Raw genomic sequence first — 21,334 nt, forward strand, 5'->3', positions numbered from 1 at the left:
TATGGCTATATTATTTTTTTTACTAGTAATGGTTTTCTGTGATTTTTATCGGGACTGCAACATTACGTCAGACACTTTTTTGGGACCAATAAAATTTATACATTGATCAGAGCCAAAAATAGCCACTGATTACTGTCTAAATGTCCATGGCAGGGAAGGGGTTAACAGGGGGGCAATCAAGGGGTTAAATGTGTTCCCTGGACGTGTTTTAACTGTTGGGGGGGGGATGTGGCTGACTAGAGGAGAGAGATAGTTATTCCTACTTAGTGGGAACACACGATCTGTCTCCTCTCCCCTGACAGAACCAAGATGTGTGTGTTTACACACACAGATCCCTGTTCTTGCTCTGTCATGAGTGATCGTGGGTGCCCGGAGGTTATCGTGCCCGCCAGGCACATGGGTTGGCTCCGGGGAAACGCTGCAGGCGCGTACCTGCTACAGCATCTTAAAAAACGGATGTACAGCTACGACGGCTCACGCAGGGGAGCCATCCTGCCGCAGCTATAACTGCGGCAGCTGGTCAGGAAGGGGTTAGAGTGCTACAGGCATCTTAACTAGCGCTTGGCAGGCTTTTTGCAAATATTCAGCAATCTGTCACACATTGAAGCTTGATGAAAGCCAACTAAAAGCTTCTAAATGTCGGAAGGCGGAGTCAGGCTTTCGGGTTACGTGACCGCTGTCACACGATTGGAAATATGACGATCACAAGTATATATCATGAGCTTTCCAGTCCTCGCCAGTAACTATGCGGGGGCGCGCACATAGCACAGGAAAAAAGAAAAAAAAAAGAAAAAGGGGTTTACATACGGCCGCATACATGTGGCCTCACTACATTAAAGACCGCCTGCCGAGAGACTGCATATATGCATACCATTGGCAGGAAGAGGTTAAAGCTCCAAGAGTATGGCAGTCTCCATAATTCCTCAGTATAGGTTTCCTTTAAAACACAGAGGTAGTAGAGATGAGTGTACATTTATCAGTACCGTATTATGTAGACTTGGCAGCTAAATAGCGGTGGCCCCTAATGGAGGGCTCATAATAGGAGATGCAGGTACAGAATTAAAAAGGTAGCTTGCTGAAGGTGCAGGGTGTGCTGTCACTAATGTACACTGCATTCTCAACAAATAGAATCAATGATATCTGTTGGATATCCTCTCATTCGTCTCAAGAAGACAAAAGCACAGGGATGCAGGTGAAGCTATATTTGGATGTAATTTGGCATGCAATGGTACTAGAAGAAAAGCTGGTGTCAGCACTATGCGCACCAAGCTCATTAATGCGTACACATCATTTACTCCAGAGAGATTGAATGTCCACCAAAAAAATAGCGACTGTTAGAGCCATGTAAAGGCTGAGGAGAATTGTACCACCTTGATCATTTTGCTGTTTTGGTTTTAGGTTACCCTGAAAAACAATGTGTACAAGAAACGCGTCTAAAAAGCTTAAAATCACTCTTTACACCCCTCATTTTTTTTTTAGCCAAGTCTAACCAGTTATCAGAGAATGGCACCTTCCACCTGAAGGCTCTCACGCAGGTGTCTTACTTTTGGACAGATTCCTTCTAAGGACTGGGTAGGGCATACCTTACAAACAAAAAGGTGGTTTTAGATCACAATTTAGGTCAACATTTATCGTTATGATCTAAAAATTCATTTTAAAAATCAATCAAATTTGAAATAGAAATAGCTTTATTACAACAAAAATATACATTTTAATTAAACTGGTCATTTTATAAAATGTCATACAGAAAAGATATCGAAATATATATACACCAAACAATTGCCTTTAAAGCAGGTAGCCAGTTAGTGTTAGGCTGTTCAAAGTTATTAGCAATCGGCCAAGGCACAATCATGCTACAGTGACAGACCTTTATGGAAAAAAAAAAGCTACCGTTTGACACAAACATAAGCAAACTGAAAAATATACATGCTTTGCCGTGATAAAGCTATTTTTTTAAAAGGGTTTTCCATTACAAATGATAGCTAGCAAATACTTTGGGTAAGTAAGCCAACATGCCCTGTGCCCCATAGGAATTAACAAGATGTTTCCTAGTTCATAAAAAAAAACTCTTAATATAAGGAATCTATACATACTTACACAAGGAATCTTTCCTGTGCAGTCTTCTCAGGGTTAGCACCTTATTAAACCTGTACAGAGAATACACTGCCAGACCAAACAATGTTTTTGTAGAACATTGCTACAGCCAGACTGCTTATTTATTTTCAATGAAAATAGATCACCTCTAAGACTGGGAATGACATAATGCCACTAATATCCTGTATCTGATAGGCCAGGCTGAAGTGACAAGTTTTACCTAAAGGTGGTGTGGCAGAACATGGCTGAAATTGTGTTATTAGGCGCCATTCATACTTGTACGACTCCAAAGTTGCGCCAACTTTGAAATTCAACTTGGATGCGACTTTGGCTTTGACCAGTGATAATGGACATTTGTTGCACTGTACAAGATTCAGCTACGACTTTCATGCAACTTTTGAGGGTTAACATTGAAGTCTATGGCCCTTAAGTTGCATGAAAGTCAGACCAAACTAGTGCATGAACTACTTTGAAGTTGCTGTAACTTTAAAGTGTTACTAAACGCACAATAGTAAAATCTGTCTGTATATGCAGAAGAGCATGCTTGTTTATACTCACTGTGGAACTTGAGGGGTTAATCCTCTGTATTGTGTAAAAAGGCTCTTTGATCCTGTTTGGAGAGATCCTCTTTCCTGCAGGGTCTCTTTGCAAGGCCAGATAAGGCACAGTCAGTAGTAAAGCTGCACTTGCTCAGTTTGGTCTCTATTGCTGGAGAGCATATTTCCTTGTTGAGCTGAGCTTTTCAGGTCACATGGTTTGACATCACACATTTGGGCGTGCATACAGATTCTAAATGACAGCACAGTCCCTCCCACCTCCTCACCCAGTAACTAAAAAAAAAAAAAGAACACCATGGGTGAGGTGTCACATCTTATTTCATGGATAATCCGCCTCCCATAACAGCATGAGGACACAGGCTATAGTGGAAATCTCCTCTTACCTGAACACTCGGATTAACTATTTTCATATTACTAGGTTTAGTAACACTTTAAGTCGCACATATATGAATGGTTATCATTGGAAAACATGCAGAATGACTTGTAACGCAAATTTGCACATCAGTCGCATTACAAGTGTGAATGGAGCCTCAGCCTAGATCAGCCCCTCTCAACCGTTTTACGCCTGAGTAAGTCTTTAAAAAATTTTCAGATCCTCAGGGAAACGCTGCTAAAAAAAAATAATACCTACAGATCAGGGTATATTAGTATGATCAATCATTTGAAGAACGTTTTAAATAAAAGAATAATCACGTTGGCGTTGCTAGCATATCTAACATAGCACAACCCTCTACAAACTTATTTTCAGTAATATTCTTTAAATAAATAATTGCAAAACGGAAAAAAAGACAATAAAAAAAAAAAAAAAAAAAAGCGTCCTCTCACATTTGTGGTCAGTGTGGGAGTGAGTACTTACACTGTTAGCCAGAGGAAAATTGCCTCCTTGCATTGGTGGAAGATCAAACCACATTTGCTCAAGGAACCTCTGGTAACCTCCAAAGGAACCCCGGTTGAGAAACACTGGTTGAAATGTATCAATCGCCAATATGCACTGAAGACATCTGTGGTCCGAGTTAAAAATTAAATCCTTTAGTTAAAACCAGGCCATGTATGTGATATTCCCAGCATTAAAAAAAACCATGGCCAAAATATAAAACACGTTTTCTCTGTGCATTGGCAAAAAGTACAGTTTTATATTCAAATGATATTTTAATACACATCAAGACACAGGTTGTTCTGTGCCTTGTGTTCTTTAATAGGGGGTAGAGCATTACTGGCACAAGAAAGAAACTGAAGAAAAAAACCTCTCACTGATTGATTCCCAATACAATATTAAGTAGCATAACAACTTTTTGCTAACAAGCAATAACGAAACAGAGTCTAAGTTTTTTCTTTATTATTCCTGCGTGGTCGCCGGAAGAAAAAAATATCAAAGAAAAAAATTGACATTTTCGGTATTAACTGAAACAAGACTTAGAATTGAAGATACTAGATTAACGGCTTCCAGTCAATTCAAACCACTTTAAAAAAAAAAAAAAAAAAAAAAAAAAAAAAACGTATTTGGTCCCTTGGCAAACGGATGTACACACAATGCCAGATGTACCAAATTAATTTATTGCCATCAAAATTTTTTTTTTCAATTTATACAACGTTCACTATAGTGTTTTCTGTACAATGGTTGAAGTCGCCCACTGTCTGGACTGCTAGGCCCCGCCATATAAAAGATTCTTTCCACAAGGACAATAAAATATTAAATAAAACAGTAACGACTGCTTAAATGGCCTCAACCATCCCAGGATGTGTGTTGTCTGGGAACAGTTCTCATCGAAGGATCCAAACCTCTAGAAGACATTAACAGGGGTGTAGAAAGGTTTGTTAGCCAACAAAAAGTGGTCAGATTAAAATAACGGTAAAGTCAAACCATCAGTGTTTGCTTTAAAAGGGTAAAGAACAAAAAACCCCACTTTCTTATAATCTTGATAAGTTAACCTATATTTGTAGCCACCTTGGCAGCACAGAGATGAGAACTCTTTCTGGTTGCACAATGCAAATTTATTTAAAATCTGGGTTCCAGTGAAACCCTCAGTAGGTCTCTGAGTCAGAGTCATTGAGTTCGTCTTCTTCTGTGTATGGATAGACATCTTCCCTGCCGATATTGTTGAAGCTGCAATATGAACTGTGCTCACTTCTCATGAGGGGCAATGAGTCAAAAGTGACAGTCTTTGAGGGATTGGTGTAGTGGTTTAAAGTCAGAGATGGCATTGTGTTACATGATGAGACCGGCATCATGGTGGCTAAAATGAGAGCCAGACAGTCAGCAACATCCTTATTGGGAGCACATGCCAATGCTGGTGTGTAGCCTGCAGTAAGAGAAAGTAAGAAAGAAAACATAAGCAAGTGATCACTGATTTGTTATCAACACACAATCTTCTACCTAAAGAGCTCCTATGGTTAAATAGGATTCACAACTACCCTCTCTGCTCTTGTTGCTTACCAGAAACTATATAGGAGTATTTACCTTCATTGCAGAAACCCCTGCCCCAGTACTCCATGTTGGTTGGTCATATGGCCACAGTACTTACAGCCAGCAATGTCAAGAAGATTGGTTAAGTCCCATTCCTGTTTATGAACATAATGGGTAAGGTCTTCAAAACTGTTCACATGACTGGCTGCTGTGGGATCCCAGAGCTACAGATTCCACAGGAAATATCCAAACTTGGAAAAGCAGTGTGGGCAGAGCGGTAAGATAACTGGATTTTTGTACTTACTATAAGATCCATTTTGTTGGGGTTCATTGAGGGACATATATGACTCAGATACAACTGGTTTATACTACAAAATGATTTGGACACTGGCATAAAAAACAAACAAAACAGGAACCGGCTTACACCTTCCACTGCCAGCATGCTTCAGTTTATAGAAAAGAAATACTAGGAGAAAAATCTGGGACCCTTGTCCTTAAACGCTAAGAAAAAGACCAAGGTAAAAATCAGTCAAGTCTGGAATATAGACAGAATATGGCCCAGAGATTTTCTTTTCTGGGATGAAAGTTCTTCGACCTGCACCAAGCAAAGTAGGCCTTATATTTTGGAAGATAGACTTTACGAGAAGTTGACTAAAAGGCCTTTTAGGTTTCATGTACACGGGACGTTTTTACAATCTCTCCTGAACAATTTAACTTGAAAGATAGTAAACTCCGCTTTTGAACCCATTTTTTTGCGTTCCAAAAAAACCCTCTAAACTCAACTGCCTAGAAATGACCCTGTGTACATGTACTGATAACAGAGGAGAGTTCAGGAGCAGTTGAAAAAAATGCCCAACTGCTCCTAAACGTCCGTTTAGCAGCAGCAGTGTACATGAGGCCCAAGATGACGGAATCCAATAGGCCTGCTTATCAGGACCATGGCTTCAATGGCCATGCCAATAAAACCAGTGACTGAGAGGCAGCATGGAACACTGACCTATGGAAACAGAAGGTCCAGATGATCCAGAGGAGTATAAAGAGCATCTGCCAGCATTCTTTGTATGTCTGAGTACTATGTCCTCCTGGGCCAATTTAGTGGAATGACGATGACTGAAATGCTCTCCATGTTAATCTTTTGAAGAAGGTGAGGGAGAATCTGGAAGGGCAATAGGTGTAGATCCTGCTGCATCACCAAGGCATCCAATGCAAAGACCTGAGGGGCCTGTTGACAAACCTGTCAAATCTATTGTTTAATTGGATGCCTGTAGAAACACTTCCAACATCCCTCATCTTTGGTAAAGGGCTTGAAAAATATTTAAAAGGAGAGCTCATACAAGATGCAGATGACTGAGAAAGTCCACCTGCCAATTTAGCAAGCCTGGAATGTGAACATTGGACAGGGCCAAAACATTCAGTTCTGCCCAGAAGAGGATCATGTAAGATTTCTTAGAGTGGCTTCTAGTGTATCCTTGATGACTGATGTAGGCCACAGCTTAAACATTGTCAGGTGTCCTTGCAATTGAGGCATTCAGAAGTTCAAAGACAACTAAATCAACATGCAGGATACTGATAGGGAGGCACGACCAAATCCACTGTCCTGACAGGACAAAGAAAAAAAACTGACCAGTAAAAACTTAGAGAAATAGAGGTCCAACCTCCTGCAACACTAGCATTAAACTAGGGCATGTTGAGATTGAGAGGGGTTATACCAGCTGTTTTTTTGTGTCCAAATCCTTCTGTAGGCAGCAGTATAACCCAATTGCCTCTAAATCTGGTGTTTTGAAAAATCTCTTTATTCAACAATGGTCCAAAAGACACTTGAAATGAGAGCTTCTAATAATTTCATCAGACCCCCAAGTTATCACTTTTTTTTCATCTAATAATCTGTTCAGGATTCTGCAGGCACACTATTCTGGCCCACAAGGAACCATAAAACAGCTGCTGGAAATTTTTATGGCCAGATCCAACGCCTTATGAGCAGGTCAATCCTATTCATTGCTTTGGAGAGGTTGTTGGGTCACATATGGGATTTTGTTCACAGAACACTTTAGAACCGACCAGTAACTAAGCTGACCAGGTGTGTCAATTCATATTGTTTTCAGCCAGACTTTGGCACACTGGAATTTCATCTTTAGGCCTGGTTCACACCTATGCTTTTTTTTGTGCTTTTTTGCAGCTTTGTACTACAGAACGTGTTCCATAGAAAACCATGTTAAATGGACTGTAGTGCAAAATGCAAGAAGCACTAAAAATGCATAGGTGTGAACCAGGCCTTAGAGCAGCTTTCTTTAGACCTCTAAGAATACATCTCACAGTCATGGTACTATTACAGTATTAATAAAGGGACTATAGAAAAACAAAAGCTTCAGAACCAGATCACCATGGAAAGCATGTGTTCCCATGCATTTTGGTTTTGGCAGCACTTCATGGGGCTGCCAAACACACCAGAAAATCTGCAAAAGTAGTGCATGTGCAATTTTGAAAAACACCAAACTGCAAGGTACTGTGGCGCCATTTGATTTGGTGGCCGCAAATACGCTGCATTTGGGGTGCCAGCAACAATTAGCTGTCACCTACATGGTTTTGCAAGGGCAGCATGCTTACCTGCAAGAAACACGCATTAAATGTCTCTCATACGGCATTTTGGTGTGAACCAGCCCTAAACCACTATACCTAGTGCAGCATGTAGGTCAGAGTACTGGGTACTCACTCAATTCGACAGATATGAGAAAAATTATTTTAGTACATCTGGACAATAAAGTGATTGTTTATAGGTAATGGATACTTACACAAGTACAGGGTTGAAGGAAAGAAACTTACCATTTTCATCTACAGCCAATACACTTGCTCCTTTGCCTAAGAGTTCCTGGACTACAACCGTTAACCCATTCCTAGCAGCCACATGGAGAGGTCTACAAATAAATGTAAGATAGTAACAAATATCACTAGACTGCAGAGTTTATTGTATGCCAATCCTTTGTCTACAATCTTTACATTAACTATCTGCTACAAGCAGCTTTGCACATTTCACTGACAGTGGTTGCCATGTCAGCTATGATGCGATTACATGGCTGTTGTCTAAACAAACTCACTTTTTTCTTCTAGGTGCACTTAAACGTATACCTAGAAGAAAAATGTTTTAATGAGCACAGAACACAGTTTAAGTAAAATATACAAATAAAAATTGCACATAAAATTGTAAAAAATTAGGCCTGGACATTGGGTCATCACCTCTGCTCAAAAAAAGGTGTAAAGATATTCATAACATTTCATAGAACTTAGGCAGTTCTATGCAAAAAAAAAAAATATGTAAAACCAGTTTTTGAAGAAAAAAAAATAATCTTCAGTTTTAGGCAAGCATTAGATCAGTTCAGTGGGGGCCTGATCCAAGCCAACCATGAAGCACCACACTGATCTACTGACTATGGTTATTACAAACTCCTCCAGTAATGCTACAGAGTGCATATATAAAAACTGCATTGTCCAAACAGGTGCTACAGCCCACAGTTAATACTTTACTGAGCAAGCAAGTGGACTGAGCAATAAGGGTAAATACATTTTTTTGTACACCGAGCATCTAGACACTTGAAGGGTTTCATGACTACATAGAAGCCCACAGAATTTCAAAGAGAAACTGGTTCTCTAAAATAATGAAAAGCCTAACGGATTGAGTAGGACTACAGATTGGATTTGACAGTTTTCCCATTTAGAAATCGCATCACTTTGCTTTCTTCTGCAGTTCTGTTACAGTCTGTGTCATAGGACTTTGCCAAGACCTCAAATAGCAACCAGCCTGCCTTAGTTAAATGTGCTGCAGTGTTTGTCTCGCTTTTATCTTAGTGATATCATTGTAAGTTTTGGGAAGACAGTGCCATCTGCTGCTGTACCAGTTCACCACTTACGTCTGCAAAGCTGAATTTGTTGCATTGATGAGGTTTCGGTCAGTAATTTGCTCTAGTATTAACAAGGCACTGGTTTCATGACCCTATGAAGCAAACAAAAATAAAAAATATCTAGTAAAACATACTACAACATAGAAAAAAAAACTAAGTAACACAAACATGTATCACCAAAAATTTAAATAATGTGGCACTACTAGAATCCCAGCACCCTAGAGGTTTTAAAGCAACATTGGCATTTCCCATCACAGTTCTGACACAATATGGCATATATTAAAAAAATATTTTCCATTGAATAATATCAAAGTACCGTATGTCAGAGAGTCTGTTTTTTGCACAGACTGCTATCTGGTTCCTGTGGTTGCTCAAGTGGTTCCTGACACTGAACATGGCTGAGAACGAACCCATCAAGAGAACCCAGTAATACAAACATTATTGGTATTTTTTAAGGAATGCAATGAGTGCTATTTGACTTGTAGGAAGGAGTAAAAAAAAAAAAAAAAAAAAAAAAGATGGTACATAAAACTAAACTTGGCAGAAGAACTGAGGCAAACGCTGCTTAGAGACGTACCTTACTGCATGCCAAATGTAGTGCGGTATTTTTATTGTTATCTTGCAATGTGAGATCAGCTTTTGCACTGCTAACTAACACCTCTGAAAAAGAAAATGACAAGAACAGAATGTCATTTTAATGTAATTGACAAATATAAAACACAAGTTATTGATGAGAATTATACACAACCATGTAAATATGGGAAATATTAGGAGTCTGTGCTGATTGACATTTGTTTGCTTCAAAACTGCTACACTCCCCACACAAGTCGATGGAACTCAAAGCTCGAAGTAGGTCAAAGGTTCTTGTCAATGATTTCTTAATGAGTCTCAAATGAATGTTGACAGCACCCTGCATTTGTCCATCAACAGAAACCCAAAGCCATCTGACACAGACCTTTATCTAACAGAAGTGGTGAAATCCCTCTATGACTAAACCACTAAGAAGTGAAGTTCTCCAATAAAGAAACCAAGCAAGAACAAATGCCCTGGTGATGAAGGAGCAAAAGAAATCCTATCAATGCAAAAATGCGATAAGTTAGACATGGCTTTCAGAACTCACAAACCTTAATCTAACCTGTCCACAGGTTTCATCCTGAGGCAGAAGCAAAACATTCAAAGCATTAACATTTCCACTTTCTTGGCATCTACTCACAGCCTGTTGGCTCTTATAGAAGAGATTTGTGCAACTGTAAAGTTGTCCAATCACTTCTACAGCATGAGTGCCTCTACACCCCCCTCGCCATGTGTCCCAAGATCACTCTGACCTCCTGGGTGCCCAGAACAATATTGGTGGGTGTCAGGAGAGAGAGCATCAGGAGCAGAGCAAATAAAAAAAAAAAAAAAAACAAATCTAACAAATGAACACGGAAGCAACCAGCTCCATTTACTTTCTAGCTCAGAGCTGCACATCTCCAGCTTCCCTGACTGGGGAGGAGACTCATTGAGCACATTATGTGCCCAGTAAGCTTCAAGAGTACAGAGGTTGATGGAAAAAAAAAAAATTATAATATATATTATAAAAATTATTTCCCCCATCAACCTCTGTACTTTTGTTCCTGAGATATATATAGATAGATATATATATATATATATATATATATATATCTATCATACATACACACACACACACACACACACACCAAACAAATGCATGCTTATGAAAAATACAACTGAGTCACACATATTTGGTCTGGGCAGAGAGTAATAATTTTAGGACCACCATTTACTGTTAATTTTACATTTATGAGGGAAGTTCTGGATTCCCGGGGTCATGGAGCGGAGGATAGGTGCCCCAGACTGCACCTACCTAGTCAGGAAGGTGGTCCAGGGTAAATAGACAACTAAAAAAAGTTTTCAGGTTCACCAAAAAAAAAATGGAGATAAGCGGGTATGATAGATGGAGGGGGGCAGCACAAGAGACAAGGCACAAGCTTATCTCCCCCATCCAGAACTGCAGCAGAGCATTTCCAGTTTGAACGTGGAAAGGCAAATACTAACCAGTACAGCAGAAAGACTTGGTTCTAAAATGTTTTTTGGTGATGTGTTTCTTGTTAATGTCAGAGGAGGTGCCCATTTATCTTGTGCTGTCCTGGAAGACGATTTGGTAAATACAGTTGCACTAATATCCCATTACATAAAAAGTTGTAAATGCCCCTATTCTACAGGGCATCTTATCCTAAAATCAGGCTTTTTGGTTTCTCTGTCATTTTCTTTGAGTACATCAAAAGACACAGGGCACATGCATAGTAAAAAAAAAAAAAAAAAAATGTAAAAAAAAGGCAGGAAATCCTCTTCTTCATCTGGGCAAGGCTTTAAAAGTGACAAAATCCTCATCAGTTCCGGCTAACACATTTCTTTCCAATGACAAAGATTCTCACGCAGTGGTGAATAGCAGTCTGCCTTACCTACTGCATTTGTTTGTCCATTTTCAGCAGCCATCATCAGAGGCGTCTTTCCAGAAGAATCCACTGCATTTACCTGGGCATTATGGCTAAGCAAAAGCTGCAAACATTCAACATGGTCTGTAAAAGCTGCAGCATGAAGGGGTGTCCTGTAAACAAACACAAGTGTAAATAAAAAAAGTAGTAAGGCACCTAATGACATTTCTAAACATGTTACAGCACACAGACAGCTTAGAATGTGTATATTATGTAGAGCGAGGGCATGAGCAGTTGTGACAGAACACACTAGGTTAAGGTTACCAGATTTTCAAAATAAAATCCAGTGACACCATTCTGACCACATTCACTTTTTTTAACCACCCCCTTAAAAATACACCCCTTTTAGCCACACTCACAATCAAGCCTTCATTTTTAACATGCCCCGAAACAGTTGGTCAGACTTTTGGAACAATAGGTAGACATTCATGGCATATTGTGAAAATGTCCTGGGCGTCTTGAATAGAGAAAAGAGGTGATGTCACATTGTGCTGAACTGTGGGTGTGGCGAAATAGGGTGGGAGGGGCTTAAAGAGGCAAGGTTAAATAAAAAACTTGAGGCTACTCTCCTTTGGATTAAGAGTGCATAACAAAGTGCAGTGCTCAGGAGTAGGGAACATATGGAGTGCAAGGCTCAGGAGTAGATAACATATGGCGTGCAGTGGTTCTGGCTTCTGTCAAAGGGGCATGACCGAAAAAGGTCCAGTGACCAGCTCCCGATTAGCGAGCTCAGCTAATGGCTGAAAGCACTGACCGGAGTGTTCTGGCGGGGGGCCCCCATCCCTGCCATGACACAAAAAAAAAAAAAACAGCAGGGGAGAGCACTGTACTAACATTGGATCGTTAGTACCGCTGCTCACACCCGAGCAGCCAGGTTTTTTTTTTCATTTAGCGTGCTGGGTTGAACGTAAAAAAAAAAAACACACTAGAAGTGTATACTAGGCTTAAGGTTGATGTCCCTGAAAGAGCTGCAGGGGAAAGAGGTGTGGTTTACTTTGACCTGCATTCACTGTTTCCAGTTACACCACCAGGAATGATTGTTTTCCCGGGGCAGACCTCGCAAAACAGAGTTGAATAGTAACTTTACTCCATTTTTAAACTCTAATTTTAGGACTACACTGATATCAGTGCAGAGTAGCAAGACAGATTTTCAAAAACTGCAGCAAAGGGAATTGATGCAGTAGCACATAAGCAACCAGATTCACTGATTTATTTATAATATTAAAGCTTACCAGTTGTTGGATGTGGATGCTGCATGGTAATCATGCCAGTAACAGTACACTTACTGTACTAGAGCTATGAAGAAGCAGCATTGTAACACTAGGGCAGGACTACAGAATACCTACTCCTTAAAACAGAGGTGGAGATGTTCTATAGTCCACAGGAAAAAAAAAATTGAGAACACCCTGGCACAGACAGCAGAAAGTTCAGATCACTGAATTTATGGCAAAACAGGTAATGGTTTGTTTTTACTATTATAGAACAGGTAAATATACGCAGGCGACAGATGCTCACCGTTAGTGTCTACTTTTTAATAGCAGTAGTTTTTGCTAACAGCAATACAAAAAGGTAACATCCTACAGGCAGCTTTACTATTAAAAGGCAGACTGACAATTGCATGTTGAAACAGATTCTGATGGTTTTACCTTCCTTTTGAGTCCACTGAATTCACAATGCTTGTACCTAAAGTGTCTATGAGCATCTCTGCAGCACCTTCATTGTCATTTATGCTAAAGGAAGGACAAGAGAAAAATTTTATTGCACGCATACTGGTAGTGATCTATACAGTACATACTACCATTCAAGTGTAATTGTCTTACACTGCACAATGCAGGGGACTGAATGAGTTTCCTTCCATTCTTTGAAACACTTCTTGCTCCAACAGCAACTCTACACAGGCATCATGACCTGTTCAAAAGAACAGCAGATGGTAATGACAAGATTTTAGGTAAGGGAATTAAAACCAAATTTATGTTAGTACTATTTGATATTTTCGAATCCTTGCTGAACACATGAGCCAATAATTACCTACATTAAAGAGACACTGCCACTTTATACCACACAGGTGGGCTAAATGAGCACTTACCCATTTGTATCCCTCAACTGCTCCTAGCTCTGTTTCTCTAACAAAGCAGGGCCGTCTAATATTGATTGAATCCTGGGCAAAAAATTTTTTGGGCCCCCCTCACGCAATTTCACTCTCCACCTGCTCTGAGACATACAATAAATAGCAGCTACACTAAAATTAGTTTACTGTATCAGATCAGGCAGCAATTGTGATTGGTTGCCCGCGGTTACAGCATATCATTACTGCTTACTGACTGCTTGCTCGAGGTTACAGCATACATTACAGCTCATTGATTAGTTACTAGAGGTTACAACAAATGATTTCTGCTTGTTAATTGGTTGCTAGAGATTACTGTACAGTAATACTGCTCACCGATTAGTTGCTAAAGGTTACAGCACATCATCTCACTGCAGGGGGGGGGGGGGGCACGATATACATATGAATGTTGCCTTTATTTACATACCAATACCGCCGGCCACAGCTATTTACTAATAGTAATGCCGCCATTTACATATGAATGCCGGTTATTTACATGTAAATACAGGGTCTGCAGGTGAGTCATCTGTACACAATAGGGCAGAGCTGGGCAGCACAGGACTAAAACTTCAAGGGACAAGGGAATTTAAACTGGGATAGTTGGCAAGTATGAGGCAGCTGCTTTGGGCCCCACAACAATGACAGAGCCCTGGGCAGCTGCCCTTTTGCCCTGCCTTAAAGACGGCCCTGAGCAGGGCTTTTGGGTATAACGAGGCATGTGACCTCGCATTTGTGACAGTGCTTGACCTGAAAAACCAGTCGACATGACCGGACACTGTCAACAAGGGTGATTAGTGATGTCATCTACCCAGATATGCTTAAACACCATCCAAAAGCAGAGCTTATAAAGCGTGGACTCATTATGGCCATGGCCAAAAATACTACTGGGGTGTTTTTCAAAGCGATTTCTCAGCAAAAAGAACGGAGGCATGGATTGATGTGAGAGTTTGCTTTGAATATTAAAAATGAATTAAACAGTGCTTTTGGTGCAGTGTAATTCCTCCTAAATTGCATTTAAAAGTGCTAGATCCTCAAAGAGGAGCTCCAGTCTTTTTTTGTTTATTAAAACTGTAGCTGCCGAGTTTGAACACCCACCTATCCCAGGATCCAGCAATGTGCGCCCCAAGCCATCCCTTCCTATAGGCTTCTCTCCCCAGCGCTGACATTTCAACCATTGGCACCCTGCTGTGACAGCTTGTGGCTTCACAGCTGGAAGCCTGCTGCACCTCCTGAATGGTCTGGCAGTCTTTTGGGACCTGTGAATGCTGGAGACTGCAGGGAGGAAGAGGAGAACTTCTAGGTGATCCGAGCATAAGTGGGAGTGGGTACCTGCTACCCCACCCAAAAAATATGACATGCCAAATTTGGTAGGGAAGGAGTACATAAAAGGGAGCCACCACCAGGATGATCAGAGCACCGGGAACATAACAGCTTTCATTTCAAAAGTTGTGTGTTCCCCGCCGGGCACCCTCAAATACAGCCCCTTCCCCGTGTCCGGGGGAACTTTGATAGACAGATCACCCATCCCAGGATTGGACGGGTGATCTACCAAAGTGCCCGGACAAAGAGGAGGGGGACGTATGTGACAGCACGCAGCAGGGAACACAGCTATTGAAAAGAAGGCGGTTAGGTTTGCGGCGTTCTGATCATCCTGGTGGCGGCTCTCCTCTCTTCCCCTCCAAACGCTGGGAGAACGACTCCCATACAACCCGCCTGCTGGCGGTGCTCATCCCCCACTGCCATTGCTCGCCAGCACTCAAAATCCACTCGCAATTTTCAAGAAGGCGAGTGGAATTTTTGAGGGTTTATATAGGCAAAACAAAAAGGGAGTACTGGAGATGCATGTATAATCATATATACAATAGAAATTTGCATTGACAGGGCGCCTATAGATTGACAAATGACTAAATGTCATGTTCTATTCTATGCGAGATGTAGTATCAAAGATATATACTAAATTGCATATGAGACCTGTAAAGCTTTGGGCAGCAAAAATGCATTGTATGCTATATGTGGAAAGTGAATATGAATTGCAAAATAAATAAAAACTGCTTATGACATATAGAATGTTTTGCAAAAACTGTTAATATATAGATATATACAGTGGCAAGAAAGTATGTGCCATAAATGTCTTGATCCTCATTTAAGACACAAACACAATAACTCTAGCCCCCCGTTCACATCGGGCCGATTTGACATGTCAAATCACATGCCAAATCACATGCCAAATCGGAGCCTATTTCCAGCAACGGCACCGTCTGAATCAGTGCGACACTGACTTTGTGGCACTACACCGAGCAGAGACCCTAGGGAATAAAATGGCCACAAATACAATATATACCCCAATTTTATTATAAAATAATAAAGATGTTACGCCAAGTAAATAGATACCCAACCTATGTCACGCTTTAAAACTGTGCATGCTAGTGGAATAGCGACAAAACTATGTTACTTAAAAATCTCCATTAGGTGACCCATTACAAAAAAATGTTTGCAGGTTACTGGTTTAGAGTGGTGCTAGAATTATTGCTCACCCCGTTTTCTGTGAAACATCACATGAGCTCGACTTACGCATGTGATCACTTCTGTGTGCAAGCAAGAAGAAATGGTAGCACAAAAAACAAAAAAATAAATAAATAAATAAAAAAAAAATCTTATTTTCATTTCATTTTTACGTTTTACACTGTCCCCTGGAAAAAAAACTAAAAACTTTTATTCCTATTAAAAGGAATGTAAACATCCCTTGTAATACAAATAAGGATGGCAGGTATTTATGGATAGATTGGAGATCAAAAAGCCCCCAAATCTCTCCTTTACCTTTAAAATCAAAAGATTTAAAAAAAAAAAAAAAAATAATAATAATTTGTTCTGGTCAGACCACCTGGCCACACAGTTTGATCATTTCTTGGGCCCACCGGTGAAAACCCATAAGCACAAGAAACACTGCCTCCTGCGAATGTGTTCCAGAGGCTGTTGAGGCGCTTTCATGGTAAAGCCGCCTGAAAAAAACAAAACAAAAAAAAAAATACTGGGGGTTATGGCCGATAGCTTCAACCATAACCTCGGTAAACCACTTTTAAAACCGCAACGTATTGCGGTCAGCAAATGGTTAAAAAGAATTAGCTGGAGTTTGGCTGCAATATGTTAATGTTTAAAATCTGCTAGTACATTAACATTACCCTTCCCCCAGATGAACAATGCTATCCATTGGTGCCCCTGTTCTCATTCATCCAGAGTCGGGGCACTCTAATAAAGAAGGTATGTAAATGGACAGATCACCAAGTTAAAACATAGGGTAAAAAGCCTAATAAAAGAAAAAAAAAAAAAAAAACTTATATGTATTGCAACTTACCAATAGGATTGGTAAGTTGCAATACATTACATTTTTGGTTTTAATATAGCTTTAACTTATCCCATACTACTTTCCTGGTGTCCTTATCAGTCATAACAAGCTGCACACTTAATCTTCACCAAACAGCCCCGGCAGCTGTGCAGCATTATAATGCAGGCAAGGGCAAGTGTTGATTGGTCAACATGGCCATGCGACCATGCTGTATAAATGAGAATCTCTATTAAGCAGTCTTTCTTCTTGGACCCATGTGATGCAATTCTGGAAAATGAGATGCGCTTGGCAATCAGTTTTGGGGTGTCGTTATTCTAACAATGACACCCGCAGATCGCATGGACGCTGTGCGATTGCTATGCAGTGCGATATAGGATCTTGTGTGTTTCCCGTATCACATTTGTGTAAACCAGGGCTGTGGGGAGAAAAAAAAATAAAATCCTACTGGACTTAGAGGTGTGGGTAATACCAAAAGCAGCAGCAGATTATGTCATGCCATCGGCCAGCCCAACAACATACAAGAAGCTGGCTATGCTGCCTTGCTATTGCATTACAAGGGGGCTTTGTTCAAGAGCCACTGTCATTGAACAACTGCTTACAGCCTTGTACATAGGAGAAGAGCACTTTGCTTTATAAAAAAAAAAAAAAAAAAAAGAAAAAGCACATAGCAGGCGCATGCAACTATGCCTAACAAGAGAGTTTGCAGGTAGTGTAATCACACGTATTAAAGGAGAAGTCCAGCGTGAGCTTCTCCTATGGGTCACAGGAGTGCAATTTGTTTTGCACTCCTGTGACCCGGTTTCAGCAGAGAGTGGTCTGAAGTCTGCTCTCTGCTAACGTCACAGAAATCAGTCCAGGCAATGCGCCATCACGACAATAAAGTCTGGATCCACCAGGTGCCTGGACCGATGCCCCTCAGTGAGACGCTGAGAGCCTGAGGTGGCTGACCCCACTGCCCCTCCACAGCTCCAGTGAGCGTGAGGGGCCAGAGCGGAGAGCTGCTGACTGACAGGCAGCAGATCTCTGCTTGGGGAGCTGTGAGAACTGAGCCATTAGCGATGTTCGATGGTTCGGTTCTTGGTGCAGAGGTGTCAGGGGACAGATGCAGCTTCAGACCGATGCTTCATTCACCCAAGTATGGAAAAAAATAAAAAAATAAAATAAATGAAAACATACTTTTCTTTTAAGGAAGACAAGCAAACTGGCATAATAAACAGGAATTTCACACGTAATAAAAATAAAAAAATGATGATCAACACAAAAATATTAATGAACAAGCTATGCATGCATTTTTGGGAGTTTACAAACTCTTTAACGCAAACCAGCCATCAGGCCAGCACATGTAAAGGCAGCATTTATAGGCAAACAGCAGAATGTATGAACTTCCAAAGATCATTACTAAACATGTTCCAAAGAAAATAAAAATACATACCGTAAAAGGATTTAGAACAAGAAAACAAGAGAAATTGTCTAAACAGAAACTGCTTACCGTTATAACAAGCCCAGTGAAGAGATGTGTATCCGTGATTGTCAGCTATTGCGGGAACAACATCTACTGAGGCCGCAGTATGCAGAAGTGCACCTAGAACTCCTATATGACCACATGCTGCAGCTAAATGTATAGGTGTCCTTCCCCTGCAGTCTCGCAAAAGGTAGTTTGCATTGTGTTGCAGCAATGCTTCTACACACTCTTCATGCCCAGTCACAGCCTAGTTTAAAAGAGGAAAAAAAAAATGATAATATAAATATATATATTTATATATATATATTTTCATTAATCAATATCAAAGGCTTTGCACTTTTTACAAAACTATGGTAACAACTTAATGATTGTAAATGTCACCTCTTTATTAAAAAGCATTTCCAAACGCTTGCATAAAATGTAACAAATTGAGTTAAATGAGAAATAAAAAGATATACACACACACATATATATATATATATACACACACACATACACACACACACACACACACACACACACACACACACACACACCCCCCCCCCCCCCCCTAAATGAGGGTGGAAATTAAATACACTAAGCCTTCTCATAACCTAAGTAAAGCAAACATTGCATGAAAGGGGAAAAGTACTATTAGTCTTTATAGTAAGCAGAACTCACATCTATACCTCTGGCGTATAGAAAAACATGTATGAGCCATATTGAAAATTTTTTAAAGATCAATGTTCTTTGGTAATAATTCGGTGCATATTTAACAACCTACTGGCAAGTAATAAAGTTCAGCACCTAGAACATCAATGCACACCCTGCACGTAGGCCTGCTTAGTTGCTGAAAAACACACTGAAAGATGAAAAGAGGAGGAATGTCTTACCCCTCGGTGCAGTGCTGTCCTTCCCCATTTGTCTTTGGCATCCACATTAGCTCCTTTGTTCAGCAGAGAATAAACACACTCTGTATGACCATTCAGGACTGAGAGCATCAATGGAGTCCTGAGCAATACAAGGCAGAAAGCAGACACAGGTTTTACTGGAAAGTGAAGCAGTCAGCAGAGCAATATTCCTTCATGGCTGGTATCCAGCTATGCACTTAGGCAGCAAACAGAAGTGCAATGCAGATTTACAACAGAAAATGTTCAGCCAGAGAGGTCACTGAAACAATAAAAGTGGGCTATAAAATGAGGGTACATTTTGAAATTAGCTGGAAAGAGTTCAAATTGATATCAACCTGATATTTTATGCAGGATGAAAATTAATACTACACCACCAACATGCTCTTTATAGATAGCATTAATAAAAACAACGTTCACGTGAAATATGACCGATTTATAAAGGCGGCTAATAGCTGCATTACCGTATTTTATTTTATAGTGCTCCTTTAGCCAAAAAAAAAAAGCAGGATTTCTGAGACAGGCTTAGTCACAGATTACTGGGTTATATGCTGCCACCTTTAGGTTACTTGAACACTGCCAAAAAAAGAAGGCTGCAGGGACATGACCCTTCCCACTCCCAGATAGACTCCACTTTGAAGCAAGCAAAACGGAGATCATAAAAACAAATAGGAGGGGACCTGTGCCTGTACTGTAACTCTAGTAAACAGTTTTTACTGGTAGACCAAAAATCTTATGTAGTAGTACGGTACAGGACAGACTCTAATCATTACGACTCAGGTGTCCGAAAGCAACTGGGGGAGGGGCAATGTGGTAAAAAACCCTGTTAGGCTCACAAAAACAAATGAGTCACGAAGGCTGGACAGACTGAGCAGCTTGTACCTTACACCCCAAACAGGCATACGAGGAAATCTGAACATACGCCTGGAAAAACGTAAAACATGCGAAAAGGAAGAGCAGACGGTAGCCTTGCAAATCTGAGAAACAGATGCCTAGGGAAGGTCTTGGCCGGTTTAGGCAATTTATTGGGATCCCATACTGGATACTTATGAGGAGAGCAGACTCAGGCTGCTCTAACGCCTGCACTACATGATTTGAGGTTACTGTGGCTAGCACCACTGCAGGGGTAGGTGGGTGCTCACAGACACAATATTGTCACTAGAGACAAGCTAGTGGACACAGCTGGCACTAAATATAAAATTTACCCCAGCACCCCTGGCTTCATGCTGTGAACACCCGAAAGGTGGTTTGCCGCTCCTACACAGCCAGAGGAAAATGCCAGCGTTCCATCTATGGGACCCAGGTACTCCCCCGCAGTGCCTCAACTGGTGACTGGAAAGGCGAGAGATCCTAGGACAGCATCGGAGGTTCCCCAGTGTGGTATATTGAATTCCATACTACACGTAGATCAAGCCCTCCTCTCCGTCAATATTTCTGCATCCTGCAGTAAACTCCATGCATTCTGTTATATGCCAAGGGGAACATCCCCACTAGGATCAAGTACATGTAAGTAACATTACAGGCTGGTCTTGTATCTTCCAGGGTCCTGGTACAGGTCCAAAGACTCTGCCAAGGAGTGAAGCTCATTAGGATTAGAAACCCCTTTCACACTGGGGCTGTTTTCAGGCGCTTTAGCTCTAGAAATAGCCTCTGCAAAGTGCCTGAAAACAGCCTTCCATTCATTCCAGTGTCTTCACACTGCGGCAGTGCGCCTGCGGTACAGTCCGAAAAGTACAGCAAGCAGCATCTTTGGAGCAGTTGGGAGCACTGTATTTAGCGTTCCCAAAACACCCTGCCCATTGGAATGATTAAGCAGCACTTTGAAAGCTCCACAATACGGGAGTTTAACACCAATAACTGTATATTTATTGGTTTGCGCAAAAGTTGTCACATCTACAAACTAAGGTACGTTTTCTGGAATTTACGCAGCTTTTAGTTTACGACTGCCTATCATTTCTTGAGGTGCTAAAATGGCAGGGCAGTACAAAACCCCCCCAAATGACCCCATTTTGGAAAGTAGACCCCCTAAGGAAATTGATAAGTGGCATGTTGAGCCCATTGAATATTTTATTTTTTTGCCTCAAGCGATTGA

General features: G+C 40.8%; 1 protein-coding gene across 2 annotated transcripts in view; it reads right to left on the minus strand.

Annotated features, from left to right (window-relative positions):
- Window positions 1-1,670: 1,670 nt before the first annotated feature.
- The window catches only part of ANKRD28 (ankyrin repeat domain 28), a 223,647-nt gene continuing 203,983 nt past the window's right edge, over window positions 1,671-21,334 (minus strand). For both annotated transcript variants that reach the window (XM_077491375.1, XM_077491374.1), the window contains exons 20-28: window positions 19,228-19,345; window positions 18,383-18,602; window positions 13,267-13,354; window positions 13,093-13,176; window positions 11,414-11,559; window positions 9,526-9,608; window positions 8,958-9,040; window positions 7,876-7,967; window positions 1,671-4,951 (exon numbers count right to left, since the gene is read on the minus strand). In XM_077491375.1, coding sequence (XP_077347501.1) covers window positions 4,674-4,951; window positions 7,876-7,967; window positions 8,958-9,040; window positions 9,526-9,608; window positions 11,414-11,559; window positions 13,093-13,176; window positions 13,267-13,354; window positions 18,383-18,602; window positions 19,228-19,345 — 1,192 coding nt within the window. In that variant the 3' untranslated portion in view covers window positions 1,671-4,673. The remainder of the gene's footprint in view (window positions 4,952-7,875; window positions 7,968-8,957; window positions 9,041-9,525; window positions 9,609-11,413; window positions 11,560-13,092; window positions 13,177-13,266; window positions 13,355-18,382; window positions 18,603-19,227; window positions 19,346-21,334) is intronic.

The sequence above is a fragment of the Lithobates pipiens genome, unplaced genomic scaffold (assembly GCF_037356315.1).
Source record: "Lithobates pipiens isolate NorthernLeopardFrog02 unplaced genomic scaffold, aLitPip1_a1.2 Scaffold_19, whole genome shotgun sequence".
NCBI classification, from domain to species: domain Eukaryota; kingdom Metazoa; phylum Chordata; class Amphibia; order Anura; family Ranidae; genus Lithobates; species Lithobates pipiens.